The sequence below is a fragment of the Coenobita brevimanus genome, chromosome 35 (genome assembly GCF_032717465.1).
Source record: "Coenobita brevimanus isolate Jiangsu-jjx chromosome 35, ASM3271746v2, whole genome shotgun sequence".
Taxonomy (NCBI): Eukaryota; Metazoa; Arthropoda; class Malacostraca; order Decapoda; family Coenobitidae; genus Coenobita; species Coenobita brevimanus.
The window spans coordinates 8,194,246-8,222,124 of record NC_136988.1 but is presented as its reverse complement, the minus strand read 5'-3'; the positions used below and the strand labels follow the sequence as shown (position 1 = coordinate 8,222,124).

Below are 27,879 nucleotides of genomic sequence, written 5' to 3'. Positions count from 1 at the left end.
TGGTTAGTACATGTTGTATAGGTATTAATTAAGCGGGTTCCTTCTTATATTATATACCTATTTTCCTTGACAGAAAATCATAACTTTTATGTGATAAAGTGTTAAACGTTCGCTAGCCGCCAAACAGTCATTAAGGACATAATGTGTGACATATTGACAGTCTCAAGCAAGGAGGTGAGTCGAGTGCGTGATTGAGACTACTTCCTAAATGATTTATTTTGCATATTACACTTTGACATCATCTTATAGGTAATTTAAATCGTAATATTACTGGCGTAGTTTTGCATCGATAGCATCCTTCAGGACTGGAAGGTGAAAATTTCAGAATAAATCTCGAAATGAGAGGTGTAACAAAAGGTCTCGAACCAACTTAAAACATGGACCATATTCTGAGAGGCGTGTCAGGTCGCATAACACTTTCTTTAGAGATGTACTTGGCACGTTACACATTAGGTTTCCATTATAATATCATTTAAGATAATCAGATGTTATGTGCAACATAAACTAATAGGGAAGAGGCCCTAGGAAATCACTGAAATTCCAGGTACAGGTTCTATGTGTTGTACTCTGTGTGGCAGACGACGCGAAACACTTCTTCTTATGCGAATTACTTTGCTTCTTATATCTCAGCCTTCTCTTTTAGCTTATCAATTTTGAATCTGAGTTTCCATCAGTAACATAAAGGAGAATACTGAGAAGCAATGGGCAAAATAAATCACTAAAAAAGAGGTGTTACGATATCACCGAAGCCAACTACGAATTCTGCTCTATATCGGAAAACTATCTATCTATCTATTGCCAGACGCCTCAATCCCGTTTGGGGTGGCCACAAACAAATCGCCTCCAAGTCGCCCTGTCCCCCGCCATTTCACGCCCCTGCTCCCAGGTCACACCCCCCTCTCTCATATACCTCTCCACCCCATCCCTCCGTCTCATCCTCGGCCTCCCCCTCCCTCTTTCCCCCTCCACCTCACTCACATACACTCTCTTCGTCAGTCTTTCACCCTCCATCCTCTCCACATGGCCAAACCACCTCAGTGTGTTCCTCATAACGCTTCCTATCACATCCACATCAACACCACAACGCTCCTTTATATCCTCATTCGTCAGCCTGTCTCTCCATGTGACTCCACAGGCTCCTCTTAAATAACTCATTTCCACTGCTCTCACTCTTGACTTGTGTCCTTCCAACAACGTCCAAGCTTCACTTCCGTACGTTAGAGTTGGTATCACAATACTGTCATGTAGTAACTTTTTCACTTCCATGCTCACTTCCCTGTTTCTTATCACTGCTTTCAAGGAACCAGCAACCTTTCTTCCCTGCTGTACCCTTTCAAGCACTTCACCCTCCAAACCTCCATCCTTACTCATCACACTACCCAAGTACCCAACTAAGTGAGGGAATTAACGTAACTGAGGAGTTGCAGATCATGTTGACGGACGGTGACTGGAGCACAGAGATGACCTCCACACGTTCATTCCAAACACACACACACACACACACACACACACACACACACACACACACACACACACACACACACACACACACACAAACACAAACACATACAGAGAGAGAGAGAGAGAGAGAGAGAAATCCTGTTTCCTGAGAGTACTCTGCAAGTTTCTAATTTCCTGAACGTGGTAGGTGGGGGCGTCCATCATCCAATCACTTTCTGTGGCGGTAGTCTATATTACAGTAGCTTTACAATGAGTGGCAAGACAAATGATTTCCTGCAAACCAGGAAATGATTTACAATGCTGGGAGATAACTTCATAAATTTTTAAACAGTGTTCCCTGCGTGACAACAAGAGGGTTGGCGAAGGGTTAGTGCCCCTCCCCTGAAAACAACTAACTGATACGGTAATACAGACAGAAAGACTCGGACCAGGACTGACCAACTGGTGACGACTAAGGACCGAACAAAGGACATGGTACAGATTCCAACATGGAATGTAACGGCTGCGAATGATGAGGTGAAAGAGATCGTTCAGGTGCTTCAGCATGCAAATGGACATACGTGAAATAACTGAGGCTAAATGAAATATTTAGGAATATGAAAGAGTGGGACGATGGATGGAGTATATGTGCGTGAGTAGGTGAGAATAAGAGGGCAAAAGAAAGGATATATATTGCTGTGTGGAAGAGATGGAAGGTGAATATAAGACAGTATGAATCAGCTGACTCAAGGATTGTGTGGGTAAAATTGACAGTAGGACTACAAGTGTGGTCGACTGTGTGTGTATGCACAAACGCAAGCTCGTGCAAGTAGAGTGAAAGAAGAGCTTTGGGCAAATGTGGAATTGTGAACAGAAAAGTTTGAAAGGATTGAGTGTTTTTGACAGAAGATATGAATGGAAAAGTAGGGAATGTGAAGGTGGATGGAGTAGTTGGTGAGTAGGGTGCGCCCACAGAAGTGGATGAGAATGGCAGTGCTCTAGTGGACATTTGTGCAGGGAGGGAGTTGGTGATAGCCAGTACTCTCTTTAGGCACAAAATGATCCACAGGTCTATCTGATGAGTGATGAGAAAGGTGGATGGTGAAATGAATGAAAGGAAGGCAATGATTAATTATGTTTGTGGATGACAAAACGAAAAGATGTGTAATGGATGCAAGAGCGTACATAGGTTGAGGGATTGGACTTGCTGATCACCACATGGTGGCTGTGAAAGTCAAGGTTCAAATGCAGTGGAGGAATAGTAGGAGGGAAGGACAGGAGAAAGTAGTTCAAATAAGGAAGATTGAAAGGTTCAAGAGTTAAAAAAAAAAAAAAAAGGCAGAATATAAGAGAGAGGTGGAGCAGAGACTGGGTAAATATGATATGCAGCAGAAAGAGAAGACAAAAGGGGTTGCAAGGAAAGCATGGTGGAATGAAGAGGTAAGACAAGCTGTGGCGCAAAAGAAGATAGCATTAGTGTGTGGATGGAAAGCAGGGGCGTATACGAAGTTGAAAGGCGGAAGTGAGAGTTATATGTAAAGTGGAACAGAGAGGTGAAGAGATTAGTAGGAGAGAGTAAGAAGAAAGTGGATGAGGAATTTGGAAGGAGTCTGTAAAGTGTAGGGAATGTAAGAAAATGTGGAAAGAGGTAAAGAGAGTTTGACACGGTGATAAAAATGTTAGTTGGGGAGTGAAAGATAAAAATCGTAGTTTGCTGGTGTAGAAAGGAGAAAAATTGAGCAGATGAAAAGAACACTTTCAGGAACTGTTAAACATAGAGAATGAAAGTGAAGAGAGTATAAGTGCCTGGGGAATGGCTGGGAGGAGAAAGGTGACAAGAGAGCAAGAAATCAGTAGGTTCGAAGTAGTGGAAACAACAAAGATAGGCATAATGTGGAAAACCCCAGGATATGATGGTGTCTGTGGTAAAATGTTGAAGCATGGGGGAAATATAGTAGTAAAATGGATATGGAAGACGTGCAGACTGGCCTGGGAAGAAGGTAGAGTCACGGAGGATTGGAAGTCAGGTATAATTATTCTCCTGTACAAAGGAAAAGGAGAATAAGAAGTGTGCGGTAATCACAGAAGCATGTTTCTTCTTAGTGTAATAGAAAGAGTATATGGTAGGATACATATTGACAAAGTTAGGGAAATAACAGAGGAATTAGTTGGAGAAGAACAGGCAGGTTTTAGGAAGGGAAGAGGTTGTGTAGATCAGATATTCATTCTTAGGTCTTTGGTGGAAATATTATTAGAGAAGGGAAAGAAGTTGTATGAGGCCTTCATGGATTTGGAGAAAGCATATGACAGGATGGATCGACAAGGAATGTGGAAAATATTGAGAATATACGGAGTACATGGGAAGCTGTTGAATGATGTGAAGAGCATGTATAAAGGGGGCTAAGGCTACTGTACAAGTGGATAATGAACTTAAGAGAAATATTCTATTTGAAAGTTGGATTGAATCAAGGATGTGTCATGTCTCCACAGTTGTTCAATCTGTTTATGGATGGGGTTATACAATGGATACAAGGTAGGGTGGTGGACGTTGGAGTGGCCCTAATTAGAGAGGGCTGCGTTTGGAAACTCCCTGTACTGTTATTTGCTGATGACACTGTACTGTTAAGCGAAGATGAAGGGGAATCGGAAGGCTTGGTGAATAAGTTTGGAGGAGTGTGTAAGAAACGGAATTTAAAGGTGAATGTAGGAAAATGTAAAGTTATGGTCTTAGAGAGAACTAAAGTCACTGGATGTACAGTGAGGTAGGATGATGAGCAAATGGAAAATTTGAGTGTGTTTAAGTACTTGGGTAATGTTATGAGTATGGATGGAAGTTTGGAGGGTGAAGTGCCTGAAAGGGGAGAAGAAGGAAGAAAGGTTGATTCTCTGAAAGCAGTGTTAATAAGCAGGGAAACGAACATGGAAGTAAAAAAGCCACTGCATGGCAGTATTGTGATACCAACTCAAACGTATGGAAGTTAAGCTTGGACCTTGTTGGAAAGACACAAATCAAGAGTGAGAGCAGTGGAAATGAGTTATCTGGGAGGAGCATGTGGACATACACGGAGAGACAGACTGACAAATGAGGAAGTGATGGAGCGTTGTGGTGTGGATACTGATGGATATAAAGCGTTGGGAGAAAAACATTTAGATGGTTTGGCCATGTGGAGAGGATGGAGAGCGAGAGACTAGCGAGGAGACTGTATGTGAGTGAGGTGAATGGGGGAGAGGAAGGGGAAGGCCAAGGACTTGATGGAGGGATGAAGTGGAGAGGTATATGAGACAGAGGGGTATGAGCTGGGAGCAGGGCATTGAAATGGCGGGATCCAGGGCGACAAGGAGGAGATTTATTTGTGGCCACCCGTTATGGGATTAAGGCATCTGGCAATAGACTGACAGATAGACAGGTTTTCTGAATGCGTTGATACATCTTTTATTCTCTTTAACCAACATCTTAAGGAAGGGACCGTCTGTACGGAACCACGCTGCTGTCTCGCTGTTGACCAAAAGAAGGACGATGCCAGAAATTCTCTCTCTCTCTCTCTCTCTCTCTCTCTCTCTCTCTCTCTCTCACCGTCGATACTGAATCACACCACTACCTTTCCATTGACCCAGGGTAGGAAGATGCCAGCCAAAAAGGTGCCCGCCAGGGGTCCTCCCAGAGCACCAGTGAAGAACTGAAGTAAGGGGAAGATGTTGCCCAGGCTGCTCATTAAGAGACCCGCGCCCACCGATATCACCCCGACCAAGGCAGCTGTGGAAGAACGACTGTAATGAGTAAGGACTTTGCTGTGCCAATAGCTATTGGTCTTTTTATCTATCCATCTATCGATCTATCTGTATGTATGTCTGTCGATCTACTTATCTCCCTGTGCCTCCATCTATATCAAGTTGTATGTCTGTCTTTCAATCTATCTGCCTATCTTTCTATCTATCTGTCTACTTATATATCTGTTTATGTAGCTAAAAACACACACACACACACACACACACACACACACACACACACGCCTACAGCCGGAAACGTATATTCGTGTTAGGCCGGTAGTTATGATAAAAGCCTGAGTTTCTGGCAATACTGTATGGAGAAGAGTTGACAGATAAACATTTAATGGCCTATGTTTATGTTTAACATTCGGAGATATATATGCTCGGAACACATTGTTCTTAACAGCTGGTAATACATTCGGAGATATATATGCTCGGAACATATTGTTCTTAACAGCTGGTAATAATCATCTGAAATGAAGAATGCAATAAACTTATGTTATGAAATCCCGCATGAAAATATACTACACTCAGTGCTACTTCCCTTCTGGTCTCTCTCTTTGACGTGCATGTAACGCCATTGTGATGTGGGTTTGTGTTATGGAAGTAGTCAGTCAACCTTTCATAATAATTACGTATCGTACTCTAGATATACTCAGATCAGTCCATTCCTAAAGGCCCAGCAGTAACCGTTTTCGTGGTGCGTTAACAAAGTGAGTTCACATGCCACACGTAATATACACATATGCCACCAGCTGTAGCTTAATTGCCGCATACCCACGATGTTCATGAGACAGGGAGATCTAATGCAGTATGAAGTAGTAATAAAAGCAAGGGTGTTTTTATGGCAGGACAATTACACTTGGATTCGAACCTGCGTTATCAGAATGAGTATTTCAGTACCATGACCAATCGGCCACACGTCCCTCTGCAGTATAAACGCGTAAGGCATATGGTTGAATCAAACATCTCTCCCTTCTCATTCATTTCCCACTGTTTACTTACTCCAGCTATTATCAATCATTATCAAGCAATATTAGTGTTGCTTCTGTGCCTTGAGTCACTGAAGTTGATAACCCTTACAGAGATGTCGATCACGGAGTGTTTCTAAGTCAATGTGTCTCTTATTCCCTTACTAGAAGTGTCGGTAAGAAGATATAGACCAGTATTATGTTTTTCTTGTCGAACTGTTTGCGTCCGGAGTTTGTCACTTTGCTACTGGGAATATAAACTCGTATTGTAAAAATCTGGTTTTAATATGGATCGTCAATACTTAAAGATTATGTAGACAGGGATGTTGGCGCCGTAGAATAATGTAGCTAGCGAAACGAATGGAAAGGAGCGATCGGGAAGAGAGAGAAAAAAAAAATAAATAAAAAAGGGAGAGAAGGAGAGACGGCAGGGATAGAGGAAGGGGGGGGGGGATAATTGTCGGGGGAACGACAACTGTTGAGAGAGGAGGAGAAAATTATTGAGAGTACGGATAGGGGAAAGGGTAGTGGAGAGGCCAGAAAAGAATTACACCGAGAGTATAGGACTATGGGTCACAAAAGTATCGGAGCACAGGGGGTCCGATGCATGTTTGCAAGAGGATATTGCTAGTTGGCGATATATAACACCTCCCGACATCAGGGTTACCAATGTGTGGTAGGTCGGACGCTAATATTTCAGTGACCTTTCTTCTGTGGTCCCTAATGTTTCACGCATATTGTGTACCGATATTTTTGTGACCCATATTTCATTCTCATACGGCATTTAATAAGTTTATATATTCTGCGTTACTGGTGATAATTACCTACAGTACATAAAAAATACTGGGTTCCGAGCATAATTTATCCCCGAATGTTAAACAAACATAGGCCATTAAAATGTATGTCTTTCAACTCTCTCCATACAGTATTGCCAGACACACAAGCTCTTATCACAGCTGCTGACTTAACGCGATTTTATGCCTCCAGCTGTACATCTAATGGAGGAGAGAGAACCAATACCAACGCCAATATATTACATCTGTTGAAAGATTACAATAATAGATCCACAAGTAACGTAGACAAATGTCATTTGATAAGAAAAAAATATGAAAGAAAGAAAGAAAGAAAGGCAACCAAATGAGGGCAAAAACCAAATTCCAATGGTCTTTTTTGGGTTGTTTACTACAGAGAAGACTATGAGTATGATATCTAACTATTGAGATAAGGACAGCAAAAGCAAGAAGACTCCTCTCCCCCAGGAAACCTAAGAGAATTAGGAATAATTAGATAATCATCAGAGTAGCTCGTGGCAGTGTCAAGCGATTCATCATTATCATCATCATCATCTTCTTCTTCTTTTTCTTCTTCTTCTTTTTCTTCTTCTTCTTCTTCTTCATCATCTTCTTCTTTTTCTTTTCTTTATCTTTCTTCTTCTTCTTCTTCTTCTTCATTCATACATTCATTCATCAGTCAATCCTACATTGTCCCATGAGAAGCATAGGAGCCCGGGGTTAGTTGATCCTGGCATTTAAGATGAGAGTGACCAGCTCCTCACTCATCCCTGAGTGGCATTACGTGAGCAATAAACCCCAAACACCTCTTGGATACAAGCCTTCACCGGCTCAGTCCGACTGGAGTGCCGTAATTACTCACTAAACACCAGGCACCAAAATTTGGTAATATGGTTACCACCCAGCACAGCAAATTGTTTCCTGGTGCACAGGAAACCATTTGGCTTATCACTCAGTGTAGAGTCACCCACAGGCAGAAGGACGAGGAAAGAATGAAGGAAAGAAAGACAGAAGAGGCTGGAAGGAAAGAAGGATGGAGGAGAGGAAAGGGCAGTCACCCGAGAGCAGCACTACATCGAGTGAGTGGATGGTGAGCGCCCCCACGTACCATTATTATTATTATTATTATTATTATTATTATCATTATTATTATTATCATTAATATTATTATTATTATCATCATCATCATCATGATCATCATCTTTTCTTCTTCTTCTTCTACTTCTTCTTCTTCCCAGTAACTATTTCAGACACATTTGTGATCCTCTATCAGTAACTTAAAAAATATATATATATGCCACACAGGCCTCTTCAACCGCAGTCGTTGACAACTCAAATGTCGCCAGGAAGAACAAAGTGCCTGGAAAAAATTTTCAGAAAAAAATGCAATGACATTCTAAATCTCCCTACGTGTTAAGTGGGGCCGGTGGAGGACTAATGCCCCTCCCTGTAAAACAATTAACTCTAAGCCTTGGCCATCTCATTTGGGACACATGGCGTCTGACAATGAATGATTGAAAAACATTCTAAAACCTTTCAATCCGACGATGTCTTAGTACTGTTTGTGCTATTTCTCGACAATTTCATTGAATGTGGAATGCCTCTATTATTGAAGGCTCTGTAGTACCCCTATGATTTAAGGGAGTAGGTTTAAAGATGAATAAAATCGTCCTAAGTTGGCATAATAGAATAAATGAAATACTACCTTGTCACCATTCCCGAGGGAATGCAAGATCTCCTCCACACAGATACAGTACACTGGCATGGTTTTGTTCAAATTTCCTTAATGATTAATAAAGATACAAAAATATAGTCTCTCAAAATCTATGTATTTATAAGATTCAATATTTGATCCCTAAAATTCCTTTAACCCCTTAACCGCGGGGCGTCACTTTTGTGACACTTGGGAGCAAGGGATCATACCGCGGGGCGTCACTTTTGTGATTGTGTTATTTTGAATTCACCCGGGCTTCCAAGTGGGGGCTTGTATCATCTATCAGTACTGCCAATGTCCAACACTAGTCAGCACTCCTAATCTCATCTGTACTCCCATCCATTGTTGACAATTTAGCCATTTCTCCCCGTTCTTGACTCCCCTCCCTACCCCCCCTCCATTACCCTATCCTTTCACCTGCCCGGCCATGCTATGCTAAGTAAATCTTCCCTGGAATTTTTCACTGATTTCATCCATTGAAATAAGCCCTATGCCCTATTCTTATACCAAATAATATATACAAGAAAGAAATTAGGTAAGTGAGAATGCCATACACCTGGAATTGGCTAATTATCACCTGACAACACCTCACGTGCACTCGTTTGCTAATTTTCGCTGTTTATTTCCCCTTGAAATATGCCGTATAATCTATTTTCTTAATAAATATACATATAAGGTGGGAAGGGAGAAGCCTAAGTGATATTTACATTCACCTGGAACTACCTAATTTATAATGTATTGTCTAGATTTCCTGCCAATCATTTCACTGCTATAAATTAGCTGTGTCAAGAGACTAACGTTGGTAGTAATGAATTTCCCTAGGTAGGCCACCACCCCGGCCCACCCTTATCAGTTCACTCTCATCTTCCGAAGTGGAGGTACGTATGTTCGCTCTTGCTAGCTTCAGGGACTTTTCACCCCCATGCAAAGGGCCCTGTGACCTTTATCCCCTACTAAACCTCGTGTGGAAAGAGGTAAAGGGCTGACAATTGATAAAAGAGTGACTACGATCTTTCTATTGAGTAAAACAGTGCAAGTGGAATTGTAAATAATGTGTAAACAGCAAGTGAAAGTAATGAATGTAAATATACGTGAACAGTGGAAAATAGTTTTATAAGTTACTTCAAGTGACAGTGCATAACACAGTGCAAATAAAATAGAAATGTAAATAACGTAAATAAAATAGAGAACGTAAATAGAAATGTAAATGAGTAGTATTATTCGAATACGAGTATATACCCTAGGAGTAATGAAAGTGAAAGTTTCACTCTAGCATGTCTGAATACTATGAGTTATGAGAGTGAAGGTGAAAGTGACATTCACTCTCAATGCTAGTATACAGGATGAGAAAGTGAATGCTACGTATTTTACTGAAAGAAATTGAATCCTTACAGTGACAATAAACTAATACTACCGAAGGAAACTTATGGATAAAGACTGTAGATATATAAGTGTTATATAGTAATAGAAATATAAAGTGTGAGGGGTTTTATGAATAATAAATGACAGAGTACCAAGATCGAACTAGCGCAAGTGCTATGGTCAGACGCGCTCGTAATTTTCATTGCTTTCACAGTGGGTTTTTTTTTGGAGTATGGATCCCAAACTACTTGAAAATCATAGAGTAGTGTTTATAGTGTTAATATCTGGCTGTGGTAATCATATTACGGGTTGTCGGGAAGTGTAAAGTGGAGACTTCATTACCTAACTTCAGAGGTCTCCACAAATCCTACGGTAACGGACGAAGGCTCAACAAACATTCCAGGAGAAAGCTGAAGGTATGTGCCATAAGCATAAGTAATTTTAATATTCTAGGACTAATAACTGATTTTTGGCAAATATTTTTTGAGAGTCTGTCGGAGCCCGAATAACCCCGCGGCACACGCAAAACATTGGTAAACATGCCCGCGGTGTAGGGGTTAAAAGTGTTTGAATAAAAACAAACATGTTTGGTGCTACTGGGTCAGGGAACAAATGTGCTAAGCTTGAAGCGAACTGACGAAAATAATAAGGCAGTGGCTCCAAGATGAAAAGAAGTGTTTGGTGGAAAAAAGAAAACCATGGAGGAAATATAGAAGCTATAAACACTTCGATTTATGGACCTGAAAAGTTAGCACAGTGAAGGGCTATGAGAACACAATACACGGATCCAAAAAAGAAACGGCGCCGAGCTACAGCAAACCCGTCCCCGGCAATCCTTTTCATGCTGATGTATGAACACAACAGGATGTCTAGTCAAAAATATCACTTATCAGATATCGAATAATTTGGGTGAAATTAACAATTTTATACCCATTTGAAATTTTAGGCCTGACCCACCTGACACTGACTTCCCTACAGCTAAGTGGGATGTGACCCCACTGATGTAATGAAGCACGTTATAGGATGCAGATTTGAAAGATGCACCTTTAGGTTTTGTTTTCACATCGATATGATGAATTTGAAAGGCGTTATGGAAAAAAAAAAAAATCTTTTTTACAATTTTTGGGCCTATAGCCATGGCCTTGGCCCAATTTGGCCCAAAAATTAATCAGGTGATGAGAATGCCGTAGCCCATCTTCCCTGTAATTTTAGTCAAAATCGCACCGTTAGTTTTAGTGTAAAGTTGTTAACAGACAGACAGACAAACAAACAGACAGACAAACCGAGTGAAAACAATACCCGTCTCCGAGCCCCTCCGGAGGCGGGAACTGGTAATAACTTACAACTTACACAATAATCTGACAACCTTGGTGGCAGCTGTGTCGCTGAGTTGACTGAAGTAAGGTCTGTGTTTGAGCACGTCCTCCCACACTGTGCATGCCACGGAGTTGAAGTAGGAGGACAAGGAGCTGAGGAGGGAGTAAAATAGTATAAGAACGTACAGTTAGAAATAAAATTCCACTTAATATTTCGCCTCCTTTGCTATTCACTTTCCTGGCTCATATTCTTATGCTGATTGTGCTTCGCCCCCCCCCCCCCCCACACACAGACAATTCTCTAAGATGGATTAAATTCTTTTTCTTTCCATAGACGGTTTTATTTGGCATGATTTATCAAAGAGGAATATGGCTTACACGGGTGAAGAGAATGCAGTGGAACAGAAGAGGAAAGTCTGTCGCTAACTGTACACTTGTGATCCATTGTTTCTAACCATCCTCCTATCGCAATCCTAGGCTAAAAAGATGCCACAGGGAGGTGTTCTGACGGAATGAACGTTTCTTATCGGTAGTTACATTTCTTTTCTGGACTGCACATTGCAAATGGTTCACCGGGCACTCTAGCCAAGATTCGAACTACCGCTGAACTACTGTATCCCGAATATGTATTTTATATTCAGTCACCACAGTGAGGGGATACAACCGGATAATTCTGTTCAGCTATGAAGAAACATTTTAAAGAGAATGAGTTCAATACTACTTGCATTAACCCCTTCTACATGAAAGGCCTTTCCAAAGTTTAATGAAAAGGACACAAGTGCAGCCAAAACTTTAAGTCATCACATACACGGCACTAACGTTGCAAAACAGGGCTTTGTTCTGTCTCAAACTATGGCTATGATTATTCTTCACCAAAGAGAAGGACTGAAGGGCATTTAGAAACTATAATTCATTAGTACACAGCCAGCCAAATAATAGTCATGATTCATTATCATTTTACATCCTAAAATAATGGATCAAGAGCTTTAAATCATTGTATTGATATTCCACTTCACTCACCTTATACTAATTTTCATCAAGACAATTATTAAATAATTCTGACATCGACTCGGGTTTTAGTCACTCGGGTTTGTTCAGAATTTGCCCTACTTGCCTTCAAAAAGCACATTAAATTCATTTGAAAACGGCATCTTAAAGATATCTTAGTGAAGCACATAACTCCTTGTACCAGAAACCGTTTTTTAATGTAGTTTAGTTGTCTTTTTGTAATACTATAAATGTAACAAAGAATTTGTTTATTCAATTTGTTTTATCTTGATAGACTTAGTTTTCCACGTTGATTCCAATGGTGTATATATGTTTTGTTTGTCTATCTCAAGGTTTTAGTCAACAATTGGCAATTGTTATTTCCAGTCTTGTTATCGCGCGCTGATGTAATGGCTGACATATCACTTACCACGTCACACACACACACACCATCTGCGTCCATGCAGATGTTACTGATATGACCATTATTGCGTCATGCAACGTGGAACGAGTCAGTTCACTCAATGAGCTAGTCTCAAATTGCTAGTTTGGTGTTTTTTGAGCTGTTCCTAAAGGTATTTTTATTGATGAGAATGACCAGTAGATATTCTTGCAAGCTGTCAGGCGATACATTTTGTCTTGTATGTGGAGAATATATTGGACCGAAGATGATCAAACACAAAAACCACCTTGATACCAAATTTGCTAGTGCATACAAAGCATATTTTGGCATGGCAATGGGTGATCAAGATAAGGATTGGGCTCTGCAAAACACTTCTGGTAGCTGTTGCTTTGTGCTTGAAGCTTAGCCATGAAGTGCAAGAAAGAAGATGCTTTTCACTGTTCAGAGAGTGTGCCGAGAGCCTTTGAATCACCTCGACGATTGATATTTTTGCTTGGTTGATATAAGTGGTGCAAAGTGCATTAAGGGCAGAAAGAACACTGTATGTCCAAATTTGCCTTCTATGATCTCTCCTATGCCTTACAATGATGAGCTGGCGATTCCTGTCCCTCCTGTGGACACGCAAGTTGTCTCTGACATTGAGGACATCACCGATGATGGATGGGAAAGTGATGATGAATCGTATGATGGAGAATGTTCCGGAGACATTCCACAATTCCCAGTCAGCAAGAAGTAGATTACGGGCCGAGATTTAGGACTCACCAAGTCCAATGCTGAGCTGCTGATGTCACGTCTACAGGTAAGTGAATGGAACTTTTTGAATCTCAGCTACATGTTGAGTTGTAGGAATCGCCACGGCAAGTTTGTATTCTTCTTCAAATTTTGTGAAGAAACCTCGCTGCGTTATTGTTTTGATGTTTGGGGTTTGTTCCAAACCATGGGAGTGGATTACAAGGCCTCAGAATGGCGACCTTTCATAGACAGTTCTGTGAAGAGCCTAAAAGCTGTACTTCTGCATAACGGCAATGAACTCCCATTCATTCTAGTTGCACATTCTATGCAAATGAAAGAAGGCTATGAGAATGTGAAGATTTGTCTGACAAAGATCAAGTACTCAGATCACCCTGCCTAGGCAAACTCTTTCGTCTTTGTCTGTCAACTTGTACCTTTCCTTCTTGCTGGAAGTTTGCTCTCATTCAGCCAGTCCCAAAGAAGGGTGACCACTCCCAACCCTCCAACTATCGTCCAATTGCTTTAACGTCCTGTATTTCAAAAGTTTTCGAGTCAATTCTTAATAGAAAAATTTTAAGGCATCTTTCCTATCACAACCTTCTTTCCGATCGTCAGTATGGGTTCCGTCAGGGACGCTCCACTGGCGATCTTCTCACCTACCTTTCAGACTCCTGGTCATCCTCCTTTCGGGACTTTGGCGAAAGCTTTGCCATTGCACTTGACATCTCAAAGGCTTTCGATCGAGTCTGGCATAAATCTTTAATTTCCAAACTGCCCTCCTATGGTTTCTATCCTTCTATCTGTGCCTTCATCGCTAGCTTCCTTTCTGGTCGTTCTATAGCCGCTGTTGTAGACGGCCATCGTTCTTCTCCTAGATCTATCAACAGTGGTGTTCCTCAGGGCTCTGTCCTATCACCAACTCTCTTCCTTTTATTCATCAATGATCTTCTAAGCTGTACATCTAACCATATCCACTCATACGCTGATGACTCCACCCTTCACCTTTCCATTCGGTTCCCGCAACGCCCATCTCAACAGTTACTTCAACAAACAAGGGATGAGGCTATGGCACACCTAATGTCTGACTTGGCTCGTATCTCTGACTGGGGTAAAAATAATATGGTTGTTTTTAATGCATCTAAGACTCAGTTCTTACACCTATCAACCCGACAAAATCTTCCACAGGTATACCCACTAATGTTTAATAATATTCAGCTTAATCCTGCATCATCCTTGAACATGCTTGGGGTTTCATTTACTCGGGACTTATCTTGGAAAGATCATATTACATCTCTTGTAAAATCTGCTTCCAAGAGATTGGGTGTGCTAAGCCGACTCCGCTCTTTCTTTACCCCTGCGCAATTGTTGACTCTATACAGGGGTTTTATCCGCCCCTGTGTGGAGTACAACTCTCATGTGTGGGGTGGCTCCCCACATACAGGTCTTCTCAATAGGGTGGAGTCAAAGGCTTTTCGTCTCATTAACTCTCCTCCTCTTACTGACTCCCTTCAACCTCTGTCTCTTCGCCGCACTGTTGCATCTTTATCTCTTTTCTATCGCTACTTTAATGGTCACTGCTCCTCTGAACTGTCTGCTTGCATTCCTCCACCTCTACGACGGGCGCGTAGCACCCGTCTGGCAGCAAACTCTCATCCTTTTTCTGTCCAACTCTCTAATGCAAGAGTTAACCGTTACTCCCAGTCTTTCATTTATGCAACAGGTCAGCTCTGGAACTGTCTCCCTCTGTCTGTATTTCCTGCTGCCTATGATCTCCAGTCTTTCAAACGCAGTGTGTCCAGGCATCTCAAAATGATCGGATCTTGAATTTGGCTCTATATTGTATTTTGTTTTTCTCTTGGAGGGAACTGTTACTGCGGGCTCATGGCCTTTGGTTCCTTCTTCCTCGCATAAAAAAAAAAAAAAAAAAAAAAAATTGACAGGTATGTGGGGATTTCAAAATGATTTCATTCCTACTTTGAATGCAAGCAGGTTATACGAAGTAATGTTTTTTATGCTTGTGGGACAGCCGGAGCGATGCAGAACATTTCGTGAAGAAACTGGACTCTCAGAGAGAGTCTCACACCAGGCTCGTGCAACGTTCTGAGAGCTTAACTGATCTCCAGAGAGAAGGTATTACTACTGCCACTACACATTAAACTTGGTCTTGTGAAACATTTCGTGAAAGCCATCGACAAGGATGGTGATGCGTCAATCAATGTTTCCCAAGTTGAGTGTGGCAAAAGTGACAGCTGGCATATTCTCTGGGCTGCAAGTTCAAAGGATGCTTGCAAGTCGTGAACTCCTGGTGAAATGACTGATAATGACAGACGCACTTGGAAGGCTTTCAGAGGGGTTGTGGAAGGTTTTCTTGGCAACCACAGGAGACCAGATTCCGCACAGCTCGTTGATGACCTGATCGACGCATTCCACCAGCTTGGATGCAGAATGTCAATCAAATTGCACTATCTGCATTCCCACCTGGATTCCTTCAAAAGCAACTTGGGTGCAGTCAGCGAGGAGCATGGCGAACGGTTCCACAAGGACATTCTGCTGATGGAAACCAGATACCAGGGCAGGTGGAACGAGGTGATGATGGGCGATTAAGTTTGGGGATTGTTGCGCGACTGTCATAACAGCTACAAAAGAAAGTCAAGATCAAAACTGCATATCTAGATACTGTGTGCCCTGCATTCCTCGTGATGTTACTGTTCACTCATTTTTTAGTTATATTCATAATATACATCTGGCAGTATATATTTTTTTGACATTCTCAATATTTTCGAAATGGTAACAAGTTGCAGTTCCTGTCCTTGTATGATACATAATTCCTGTAACTTTAGATTTACACAAAAACAAATAGCATATACGAAATCTAAGCATTGACACTGATCAGAAATAGCGTAAAAATCAACATAAACAAAAAATTGATTTAAGTTTGTTACACAGTGTTATCCTTTCATGCTGCATGACTTAAATGTAAATTTCAATTAATTTCTATTAGGTAGCAGACACTGTAAAGCTACGAGTAAATTTAATCGTGTGGAAGAAGAAAAGTAATATTTAAAAAAAAAAAAAATCTCCAAGATGCATATTTTACACTCACCTGGGGACAACAGTAAAGACAGGTAACACAAAGGAGCCATGCATGAGTAAGACAATGTTTATAGACGTTATCGTCTGAAATGCCTAATTCCCTCTCTCCCCTTCTTGTTTGTTGTTGTTTATATTCCTTCTTCCTAAAAATGTATTCACCGCAGGAGAGACTATTCAAACTGAAGGAGTAAGATATTGATTAAATGACCTCTCTTTGCTGACCTTTCTTTCCAAGCTAAATACACAGGTGCAGTGACAGCAAGAACTCGATAAATTATACATTGTGCCCTTATGCTGAAAACTTTATGGAGGATGATGGAATGACAATCACGCGCACATGAAAGAGTCTCACACCAAGAGCTACGTTAGTTGCGCTGCGAACAGTTATGTTTACAACCTATATGATGCATCTCAGCTTATTCAGTGGAGTAATTCACACCAGAACCTGTGCTATGTGGCGCATCCTTTACGATTTATTTTGCAATTTTCACCTTAATATCCTCGTGTATGTTGCTGATGTAAGCGATGCAAATATCATAATTATATAAATAGTATACAAGAGAATGTTTAGGTGCGAAACACATAATAAATGAAGAGGTGCTACGAACTCACTTACATGGTACAAAGTTGGGATCTGCAAAGGCCAGTTTAGACACCCACCTGAGGACAGCACCGGAGACAGCGGCCACAAACACTCCAGGGACGCCAGGCACCTGACGCAGCTTGTCTATCACCAGGTAAGGCAGGATCTGTCCCAATATTTAGCAAGGGTTTTAAGGTATACTACTCTAGGTTGCCTATTACAACTGTCCTCCTGTACACTTTACCTTCTATTGATACGTTAATATATTATAAAAGATAAGAGTCAGGTGTAACAGCAATAATAAATCCGTGAGAAAATAATGTTAAGAAAACATTGGATCCTGCCTAAAATACGACCCACAGCAGAACAGACATACAGAGTTAGTAAATGAACTGAGCAGACATACATAAATTTTAAACACATCCTCAAGTATCATGCTTTATCCACCACTCAAAGTGGAAAAACACCAAAAAATTGTATGACTTACTTTGGATGCGCACATGGCTTTTTTTTTTCTTACAAGTAACATCATTGCCAAGGCACCTTGTGAACTCATTGCTTTAAAAGCACTCACAGGCAATACCTGCGAAAAGAATATCTGAATGCTGTCTATAAACAGCTCATTTAATCTACAGTGAATTTCGCTAACCCAAGGTGAGACAACTTTATCCAACATAGAGACGGATAAGTTACATAAAACACAAAAAAGTCTTACGGATGTCAAGAAGATATACTAATACCAAGAAAATATCACTTTCATTCAGAAACAGAAATATTTCTAACACAGGATTATACAGACACAAAAGGCACACAGTCTCTTGTTTTCAGCAGCCATTTGGCTGCTCTACATCTACTTCAGACTCTTCTCTCGCTTGTATCACACCACTGCATGCCTCAGTCTCATCCTTGGTCTCACGCATCCCCGCTCCCCCTCCACCTTACTCATATATATCCCATTGAAGCCCAGTGTCCTCAGCATTGGACAGAACTGGGAATTTTCAAACCTTAATAAAGTAGGGAACCCCCGGGTATGGACCTATGAGCTTCGCGACTATGAGCCGACAGGAGGAGGGCGGTACGTTTAGTACCCTCCCTGTGCAATGCCTCGCCCAGCAACTCTGGGATGCAATGGGTTAATGACTGGCAAATCTATCAGTCGTTTTAACCCATTGGAGCCCAGTGTCCTCAGTACTGGACAGAACTGGGATTTTTCAAACCTAAATAGTAAGGAACCCCTGGGTAGGAACCTATGAGCTTCGCGAATATGAGCCGATAGGCGGAGGGCGGTACGCTTAGTACCCTAGCAGTACAATGCCTCGCCCAGCAACTCTGGGATCCAATGGGATATTCTTCCAGATACTATCTATCTGTCTAATGCCAGACGCCATAATACCGTTAAGGGTTGGCCAGAAACAGTTGTCCACCATGATGCCCTGTCCCCCTCCATTTCATTGCCCTGCTCCCAGCTCACACACACCCCTCTCTCATATACAGCTCCACTTCATCCCTCCATCTCATCCTCGGCCTCCTTCTACCCCTCCCCCCTCCACCTCATTCACATACACTCTCCTCGTTAGTCTCTCGCTCCCCATCGTCTCTACATGTCCAAATCACCTTAGTGTATTTCTCCTAATGCTTTCTATCACATCCGCATTCACACCACAACGCTCCTTCACTTCCTCATTTGTCAGTCTCTCCATGTAAGTCCACATGCTTCCCTCAAATAACTCATTTCCATTGCTCTCACTCTTGACTTGTGTCCTTCCAACAAGGTCCAAGCTTTGCTTTCATACGTTAGAGTTGGTATAACAATACTGTCACGCAGTGAATTTCTCTTTTCCATGCTCACTTCCCTGCCCCTTATTATTGCTTTGAAAGAAGCAGGAACTTTTCTTCATTTTTGTACCCTTTCAGGCTCTTCATCCTCCAAACTTCCATTCTAACTCATCACACTACCCCAGTACTTAAATGCAATCACATTTGCCATTTCCTCATCATCGAGTCTCACTATACATTCACTTACTTCATTTCCCTCGAAGACCATAACTTTACTCATTCCTACATTAACCTTTAAATTCCGTTTCCTAAACACTGTTACAAACTCATCCACCAAGCCTTCCAGTTCCCCTTCGTCTTCTCTTTACAGTATCATCTGCAAACAACATCACAGGGAGTTTCCAAATGCTACCCTAGATACACCTGCCGAATCAATAAGTAATTAAACAAGAGGGCATTCAGTGAAGCGCATCACACAGACATGAGCAACGGAAGTTCCAAGCCGCTGTTCGTATTGGGTTAGGTTTTCTTACCAGTGATTAACCCGCGCCATCCCGAGGACGTACTTCCACGTCCTCACGTTTTGTCACAGCTAATCCCGAGGACGTACTTCAACGTCCTGCAATTGCAAGGTTCATAATTTCCACAATTTTCAATTTTCGCGAGTCATTTTTGGTACGTATACACGGGACACCTTCCTCAACAAGATGCCAGGCAGAGACAATGCCTTACCCAGCATGACCTCCTCCCCCCCCCCTGCATGCCCTTTTCTCAGCAATTCACCTGTTATCAGTGACCTGGCCAGTATAGCCATGTCATGCCACGGTACGAAATTCAGGGCCAGAGTGATTCCCCAATCAATGACAATGTGGAGGACAAACTTTACATAGCATTAGAGGAAGAAACAGTTAGAAATGATGATCAGGTAATGTGGCAAAAAAAGGTCAGGTATTAGTGAGAGAAACAATGCTTATAATGCCTATAATACTGCTTGAAAACCAATATACTCTTGTACTACATATAAATTCGTAACAGTAAATAAAAAAATACCGTTTATGAGTGGTGTGAAATAGTTATCCTCCCATAGAACTCATTTTCTTTGGTGCCAGCCTGATAGAAAACCCAGTAAGGTAAGGAGGCTCTCCTACCTGTAATGAGTATTTTAAACCTCAGGTGAGCGATTTCTCTATGAATTTTCGATGTTTCTCACCAAAAGCGAAAGTTTTAGCAAAAAAAAAAGGGTCGAAAAATGGTCGGGATTGGGGGGTACCAGTGGTCAAAAAGTGGTCGGGACAGGGCGGGTTAAGGTTCGACAATTTTGTTTTTTTCCTGTTCCAGAATCTATAATACGATCCAGATCATCTCCATAAGTTAACTGACTGTTCCCTGGGACATAGGCTATCTGCCAACCAAATTTGGTTCACATGTCTCTTTTAGTTTTGGGTAACACTGCTAACAGACAAGCAAACAAACAAACAAACGGGCGAAAACATACTCTTCTTGTCGGAGAGAATAGAAAGCGACGAGCAAGTATGGTGAGCATCTTCGGCCCCTTTACTACACCAATATTTAATATATTATTCATAGCACAGGACAGTGAAACAAAAGCATTGCAACATGACTCGTTACATTTGTCCGCTAGTACTTGGTCTTTTGCCATGGCTTTCAGCGCTGTTATTCTATGATTTAGCTTGCGGCTTGACAACTATTCAAAATACGAGACGAGTGCAGTGTCGGTTTTCTATATCTGTCAGAAAGCCGTTTCTGATCATCCTATTTTTTTTGCAGTTTCTCAACTGTTCCGTCTCCCATGAATAACGTCCATTGCATCACCTGTGACCTCCATAGAGGATTCGGTTGATCCCAATATGAGAATGGTGAATAAAATGAATGAAAAAAAAAAAAAAAGAAGAAGGACTTGAGACTGCTGTGCGGGATTATTTAGCTTCCTTTGTAACTCACCGCAATTTACTAATCTGCCGTTTTGAAAAAAAAAAAAAAATGTCTTATGGATAAAATGTGTTGCAGGCTGTATGATGTACCCACATACTCATCGTTACTAGTGGTGTGAAAGGAAAAATTAACAGAGGATTCCTGGTATTCGAAGGTTTATATCGTGTGCTCTGGTCGATGATTGATCTTTGCAAGCCATATCCTGCCCTTTGCTGGTATAATGGGATCCACTAGGCTGTCTGGAGGAGAATATTGCTGTGATGGCCTTTGTTCATGGAAGCTCAATGGATGGGAAATCGCAAGAAAACAAAGTTATCACAAACCGCAGTCGGATGAACAAAGGCAACCAACGCTGCATATTTCGCATATTTTTGAAAAACTGTCTGAAAGCACGCTTAACCATAAATTGGAAGTGCTGAAAAACAAAGCTGAAAGATAAAGTATTCTTTAGTAAATCAAACTGTAATAGTTTTATTTCATATTCTTTCTGAACAATACACTGCATGTTATGCCCGTGTACAGGATGGCATTGTTTATCATACTGACCACATTATTGATCTATTTTCTTTCTTTGCAGTTGGCGTAGAATTTCAAAATTATAAAACATGGGAATAGCACAGATAAACCCGTTCGGTACTAGAGGCGTTTCCTAGGTTAAAATTTTTAGTGATAATTGCCATCATATCGGAGTGGTCCTGGTGAGAGAGGATAGTGTTTGGAAACTCCCTGTACTGTTGTTTGCAGATGATACTGTGTTGTTGAGTGAAGACGAAGGGGAGCTGCAAGGCTTGGTGGATGAGTTTGAGAGAGTGTGTAAGAAACGGAATCTAAAGGTGAATGTAGGGAAGAGTAAAGTGATGGTCTTTGAGGGAGGTGAAGTTAGTGAATGTACAGCGAGGTTGGATGATGAGGAATTGGAAATTGTGAGTACGTTTAAGTACTTGGGTAGTGTGATGAGTAAGGATGGAGGTTTGGAGGGTGAAGTGCTTGAAAGGGTACAACAGGGAAGAAAGGTTGCTGGTTCTTTGAAAGCAGTGATAAGAAACAGGGAAGTGAGCATGGAAGTGAAAAAGTTACTACATGACAGTATTGTGATACCAACTCTAACGTACGGAAGTGAAGCTTGGACACTGTTGGAAGGACACAAGTCAAGAGTGAGAGCAGTGGAAATGAGTTATTTAAGAGGAGCCTGTGGAGTCACGTGGAGAGACAGGCTGACGAATGAGGATATAAAGGAGCGTTGTGGTGTGGATATGGATGTGATAGGAAGCGTTATGAGGAACACACTGAGGTGGTTTGGCCATGTGGAGAGGATGGAGGGTGAAAGACTGACAAAGAGAGTGTATGTGAGTGAGGTGGAGGGGGGAAGAGGGAAGGGGAGGCCGAGGATGAAATGGAGGGATGGGGTGGAGTTGGGAGCAGGGCAGTGAAATGGCGGGGGACAGGGCGACTTGGAGGCGATTTGTTTGTGGCCACCCCAAACGGGATTGAGGCGTCTGGCAATAGATAGATAGATAGATCGTTTTTTTTCGTGAGTTGAATAATATTACCAGTTAGTAGAAAAAGTACCATACAAAAATGGTCCCTATGTTGAAGGAATAAAACAGAGGCAAGTTGTGCTGGCTCTATGAGTGAATAGAAAAATATGAATCTGCAACCTCAGGCATAACTTTGTTTTTGTATTCTGACCAAAGTGATTTTAACACCTCTTCTTTACAGATTTATTTAGCAAATTACACATCGGTATCCTTCTCTGCATTATTAATGAGGGTTATACAGTATCTAGATTTGAGTGAGATGAACACAACACAATTGGATATTAAGATCTAATAGGGAGAAGTAGTTGCTAAGGTGATCTTTGTTGGAACTTTCATTCTTTTTCCCTTCTTGTAGTAGCCGCAGCAGCAGCATAAGTAGTAGTAGTAGTAGTAGTAGTAGTAATAGTAGTAGTAGTAGTAGTAGTAGTAGTAGTAGTAGTAGTAGCCAGTATCAACACGTTCAATCCAATGGCTTCCAAGCTTGGGTCCATGGTCTCCTGGAGGACCACGGTGCATTGTCAAGAGGCATGGGTTAACTTTAAGTAGCTGAGGCCACTGACGATAGAAGTTTATAGTATTTTCCAGAGTCTTTACTTGTGACATTTTTTTTTTCTGCCACCCGTCTTTTGCAGAGTGTACCTTGAGGCAATAAAAGATGAAAACGTCAAACACAAAAGCGATTACCATACACTGCATGGTAAAGGAAAGATTGCCAGTTTGGCATTAGCAAAGTGGCTCATTGAGGGTTTCTTTCAGTCATCTTTACTTTTCTCTTCAAAACTTTGTTTATTTTCATCATATTGGCTAAGCAACTGCCATAAAAAGCATAACGCATGCAGTGGATATTTATAAACTTCTTATGTCTCAACCACTGATTCCCCACTTTCTAGCATCAATGCAGTTTCAACCGCGCCACTAAGTTTTCAGTTCATTTTTAAGGTGTTTGTTTTGGCGCATTTTTTTTTTCAGCACTCGAAGAGTAGTTATCTCAAACCCACTGTGTTCATTAAAGTGATGCTGCTTTGTTTGCTTTTTTAATTGATTATATAGATAGGGGCCACAAAATTACTTTCATAATGCCGAGGGTGGCCAACAGATGTATTTATTTGGTGAAGCGGAACCACAACGAAAAAGTTTGGGAACCACTGACTGATCATTTAACTTATATTGCAATACATATAGTACAATATGCAGTAGTAATGGTAGCAGCAATAAAATTTTTATATCTATTATTATTATTATTATTATTATTATTATTATTATTATTAGGCTATTATTATTATTATTATTATTATTATTATTATTATTTGTAGTAGTAGTAATAGTAGTTGCGGTAGCAGTAGTAGTAGTAGTAGTAGTAGTAGTATGATGATGATAATGATGATGATGATTACTATCTACACTATGAGTGCATTTGTGTGTGTGTGTGTGTGTGTGTGTGTGTGTGTGTGTGTGTGTGTGTTTGACGATTTAATATCCTTAATCAGTTATGGCGAAATGAATGAAAGGATAAAAGAAATATATCCGGAAACACTAGTATTAAATAATGAAAACACCAACGACCGCCAAACAAGTTTTTTGGAAATTAATATAAAAACAGAAAACAAAATTATATCCACAAAACTCTATGATGAAAGAGATTATTATAAATTTGAAATTGTATCATACCCAAATTTGTCGGGAAACAAACCTAGAGTTCCAGCATATGGTGTATACTGTACATGTCCCAATTGCTACGGGTCGCAGAGGCAAGTACAAATTTGGAAGACTTTAGTACAAGAATCCAACCGATCATAAAATTATTCAGTAAAGGATTTTTCAAAACAGAATTACGCAGGACATTAAAGAAAGCGTATCATCACGACTATACCTCCATCAGACACCTGAAACGAGAAATACACTGTCTTACAAGAGAAATATTTGACACTGCCACGGATACAATAGTATCCAATGGCCGTCAACGAGCACATAATGCTCACAGGATCCCCCTCTGGCTCTGTAGCAGCTTAAAATCGACTATAACAAAAAACAATTATACCTACCAATCTGGACCCAACTGGATGCGACTCCATCGACCATAACAACAAACTATTCCTCTCAATTACAACAACCAATTATCCCTACAAGTTAAGATTCAACTGGTTATGACGTAATCGACTATGACAGCAACAACTATTCCTACCAAACTGAACTCCAATGGATGTGGCATATATGTCCTTCTTTTCATTATGTGAGTGTGTGTTTACCGAAATAAACAGTTTTTATCCGATTACAATCACACTTGATGGAAGGGTTTGGATTGAGAGTCGGCCAATGAATGTACCCATTGAATTTTTAGAAACATAGGTCAAAATCACAGCACTCGGCAAAATCTGACTAATCGAAATGAACTTAAATAGTTTTTATCTGATTTTGACTACATGTAAGGGATGGACTGAAGAACGGCATAAATAAAGTAATTTAGTTTTGAGAACAGTCAGCCATGGGTAAAGATAACAGGGTATGATAAAATTTTCACCTACGTCTCTATGTGTGAGCAAATATATAAAACTGATATGATTCTATTTGGATCAAACGTAGTGGATTTTGAGAATCCCCTAAGAGACTGACCTGTTGTAGTTGAGGACAATAGATCAAAGATCAAAGATCTATAGCAAATTTAACTTAACAGTATATGTCTTCTGATATCTAGGCTACAAAATTTTCTAGCAGGGTTGACAATAAGGCAAAAACACGAGGTTTTGATGTTGACTGAATCAAAGGTCAGTGTCACAGAGAAAGGTCAAATGACAAAGTTGAAGGGCAAGGTCAACTCAAACAGTATTGATCTGATTTAGATGTAACCCGGTGAAAACGTTAACTCGTCACGTCCCGAGCTATTTCGCACCTCTGACACCCCACAATCCAGAGATATTTTCGATATATTTTTTTTTTTGCTAAAATCTCCGCTTTTGGTGAGAAACATCGAAAATTCATAGAGAAATCGCTCACCTGAGGATTAAAATACTCGATCCAGGTACCAGTACCTCCTTACCTGACTGGGTTTTCTAACAGGCTGGCACCAAAGAAAACGAGTTCTATGGGAGGGTAACTATTTCACACCACTCATAAACGGTATTTATTTATTTACTTGGTACGAATTTATATGTAGAACGAGAGTATACTGGTTTTCAAACAGTAATATAGGCATTATAAGCATTGTTTCACATACTAACTCATCACCATACCTGACTTTCTTTTGCCACATTACCTGATCATCATTTCTGACTGTTTCTTCCTCTAATGCTATGTAAACTTTGTCCTCCACATTGTCATCGATTGGGGAATCACGTTGGCCCTGAATTTCTTTACTAGCCAGGTCACTGGTAACAGGTGAATTGCCGAGACAATGGCGTGAGGGGGGGAGGGGGAGATTATGCGGTGTAAGGCATTGTCCCTGCTTGGCATCTTGTAGAGGAATAGAGAAAGGTGTCCCGTGTATACGTACGAAAAATCACGCGCAAAAATTGAAAATTGTGCAAATCAAGGACCTTGCAATTGCACGACATACCAGTACGTAGTCGGGACTGGCAAATGCAAAATGTTGCAAAATGTTGCCATACGTCGACGGAACGGGGCGGGTTAAAGGTTAGTTGAGAACAGAGGATTTCATGTTTGAGGGCAATCAGTGAAAGGTTCAGTTCAGATGGCAAGGTCAAAGTTGGACTCATGTGTCTGTGAATAAACAAAATAAATATGGTATTGTTGACTGGACTTCGATACATATTGAAAGATGAGCTGAGAATTATCCAGTAGGTTGAGCTGTTGCTCTTGAGATAAATAGGTCAGCATATCATTCATATGGGAAGATCAGTTTTAACAGTATTTAACCCCTTTAAACTAAACATTGATTAAGTATTCACTCTAAGACAAGGGTAATTAGATTTGATTTCTGAGAACAATCTTTCAATGATCAAGGTCACTGAGAAAAAACAAAAACAAAGTCACTAAAGAACGTTACCTCAGACAGTTTTGATGAGATGTGAGGGAAACTTGCTGGTTGGGTTAGGCACTGGATCTCCAACTATGAGTTGTAGGTTGCAAGAGGAATTTTGATGGGTTGTGGAAATACAAATTTTGCTTAATGATTTCACTGTATATTCTTTGCCTAATTAATATTAAAATTATCATTCTAGTTCATCCTGCGACCTCCTTGTGACTGCACATCCTAGTGAACTGCTGCTCCACCCAACCTCATAAGTTGGAACCTACCCAATGCATTCCTTGCCCCTACTGCTTTAGGGAGTACATAAGGATATCCTGCTGAAGGAAGACGATATGTTTAAGTGCTGCCTACTGTGTAATTAGAGACTAAGCTCAGTTTAGTGTTTAAAAGTAACAATGAGGCTATTACCATGTTCAGTGAAAGGATGGGAAGATGAGACTGGCCAAGTCAGCACAAAGGCAGTTTACGTTGAGAATATGGGAGCCGAGGTGCTGGGCTAGGCAGACAACTTAGAAACTAAGATGGTTAAGGCAGAGATCAGGCTATAAGACTGTGATGGCTTCCAAGTAGTTAGGGAAGGATGCAAAGCTAAGGTGGATTGCCAACAGTGACAGGAGTGTAACCGATAGGAATTAGGTTCCAAAGTTTGGAAGCTGAAATGCAAGAAGAGCCTAGCATCATACCCCTAGGTGATTCATTGATAGACATCAGAAGTTTTGTACAAAATGTTCCACGAGGAAACATTTTTACTGTCCTAGGTGTTGGATGCATTACGAGTTCAAGAGAGTTGACGACTTAGCAACACCTCAGAAGATGCAGTTTTTGTTGCTGTGGTAAGAACTAATAATGTAGCTTCAGGCAAGTCAGCAGAGATACTCAGGAAGTACAGGGACCTTATCTGGAAGTTCAGGAATTAGTTATCTGTGAGCTACTCCACAGGTTTGACACTGAATCTGTAATTCTTAGTATGATGACTGGAATCAACAGTGGGTTTGAGGGTCTGAGTAGGAAGGACTGTGTATTGTTTATTGATGTATGATACAACTTTAGCCATGAGAGGAGAGGCGGCCTTCGTCTAAACAGGGTAGTGAATGCTAGGTGAAAAAGGGTTCTAGAGGAGTAATTCTTGCTTCTAACAGTGATAATGATGCACATCGTGAGGCAGTTAATGGCTCCCTTGATACTACAAGAGGAAGGTAGGTGAGGTAATATCAGATCACAAGTCGCCTCATATAGATCTGACTTTACCTCGGGTATAGACAGAGTGTCAGAGGATTTCTGAGGAGGGGAGGCATGTCGCGTCAGTGAACTGTAGCAGTGTTGTAGTTTCTATTGAGGATGTGAACCATTAAACAGGGTCAAATGTAGTGTGTCTCACAGCACTTCTGGAACCTGCCGTACTATGAATATCATGTGTAGGAATGGCTATCTATCTACCTGTCTACTGCCAGACGCCTTAATCCAGTT

General features: G+C 40.9%; 1 protein-coding gene across 1 annotated transcript in view; it reads right to left on the bottom strand.

Annotated features, from left to right (window-relative positions):
- Positions 1-27,879, bottom strand: part of LOC145396145 (sodium-dependent multivitamin transporter-like) — an 88,875-nt gene that overhangs the window by 21,322 nt on the left and 39,674 nt on the right. The window contains exons 7-9 of the mRNA XM_080269588.1: positions 17,190-17,326; positions 11,397-11,515; positions 5,040-5,194 (exon numbers count right to left, since the gene is read on the bottom strand). Coding sequence (XP_080125714.1) covers positions 5,040-5,194; positions 11,397-11,515; positions 17,190-17,326 — 411 coding nt within the window. The remainder of the gene's footprint in view (positions 1-5,039; positions 5,195-11,396; positions 11,516-17,189; positions 17,327-27,879) is intronic.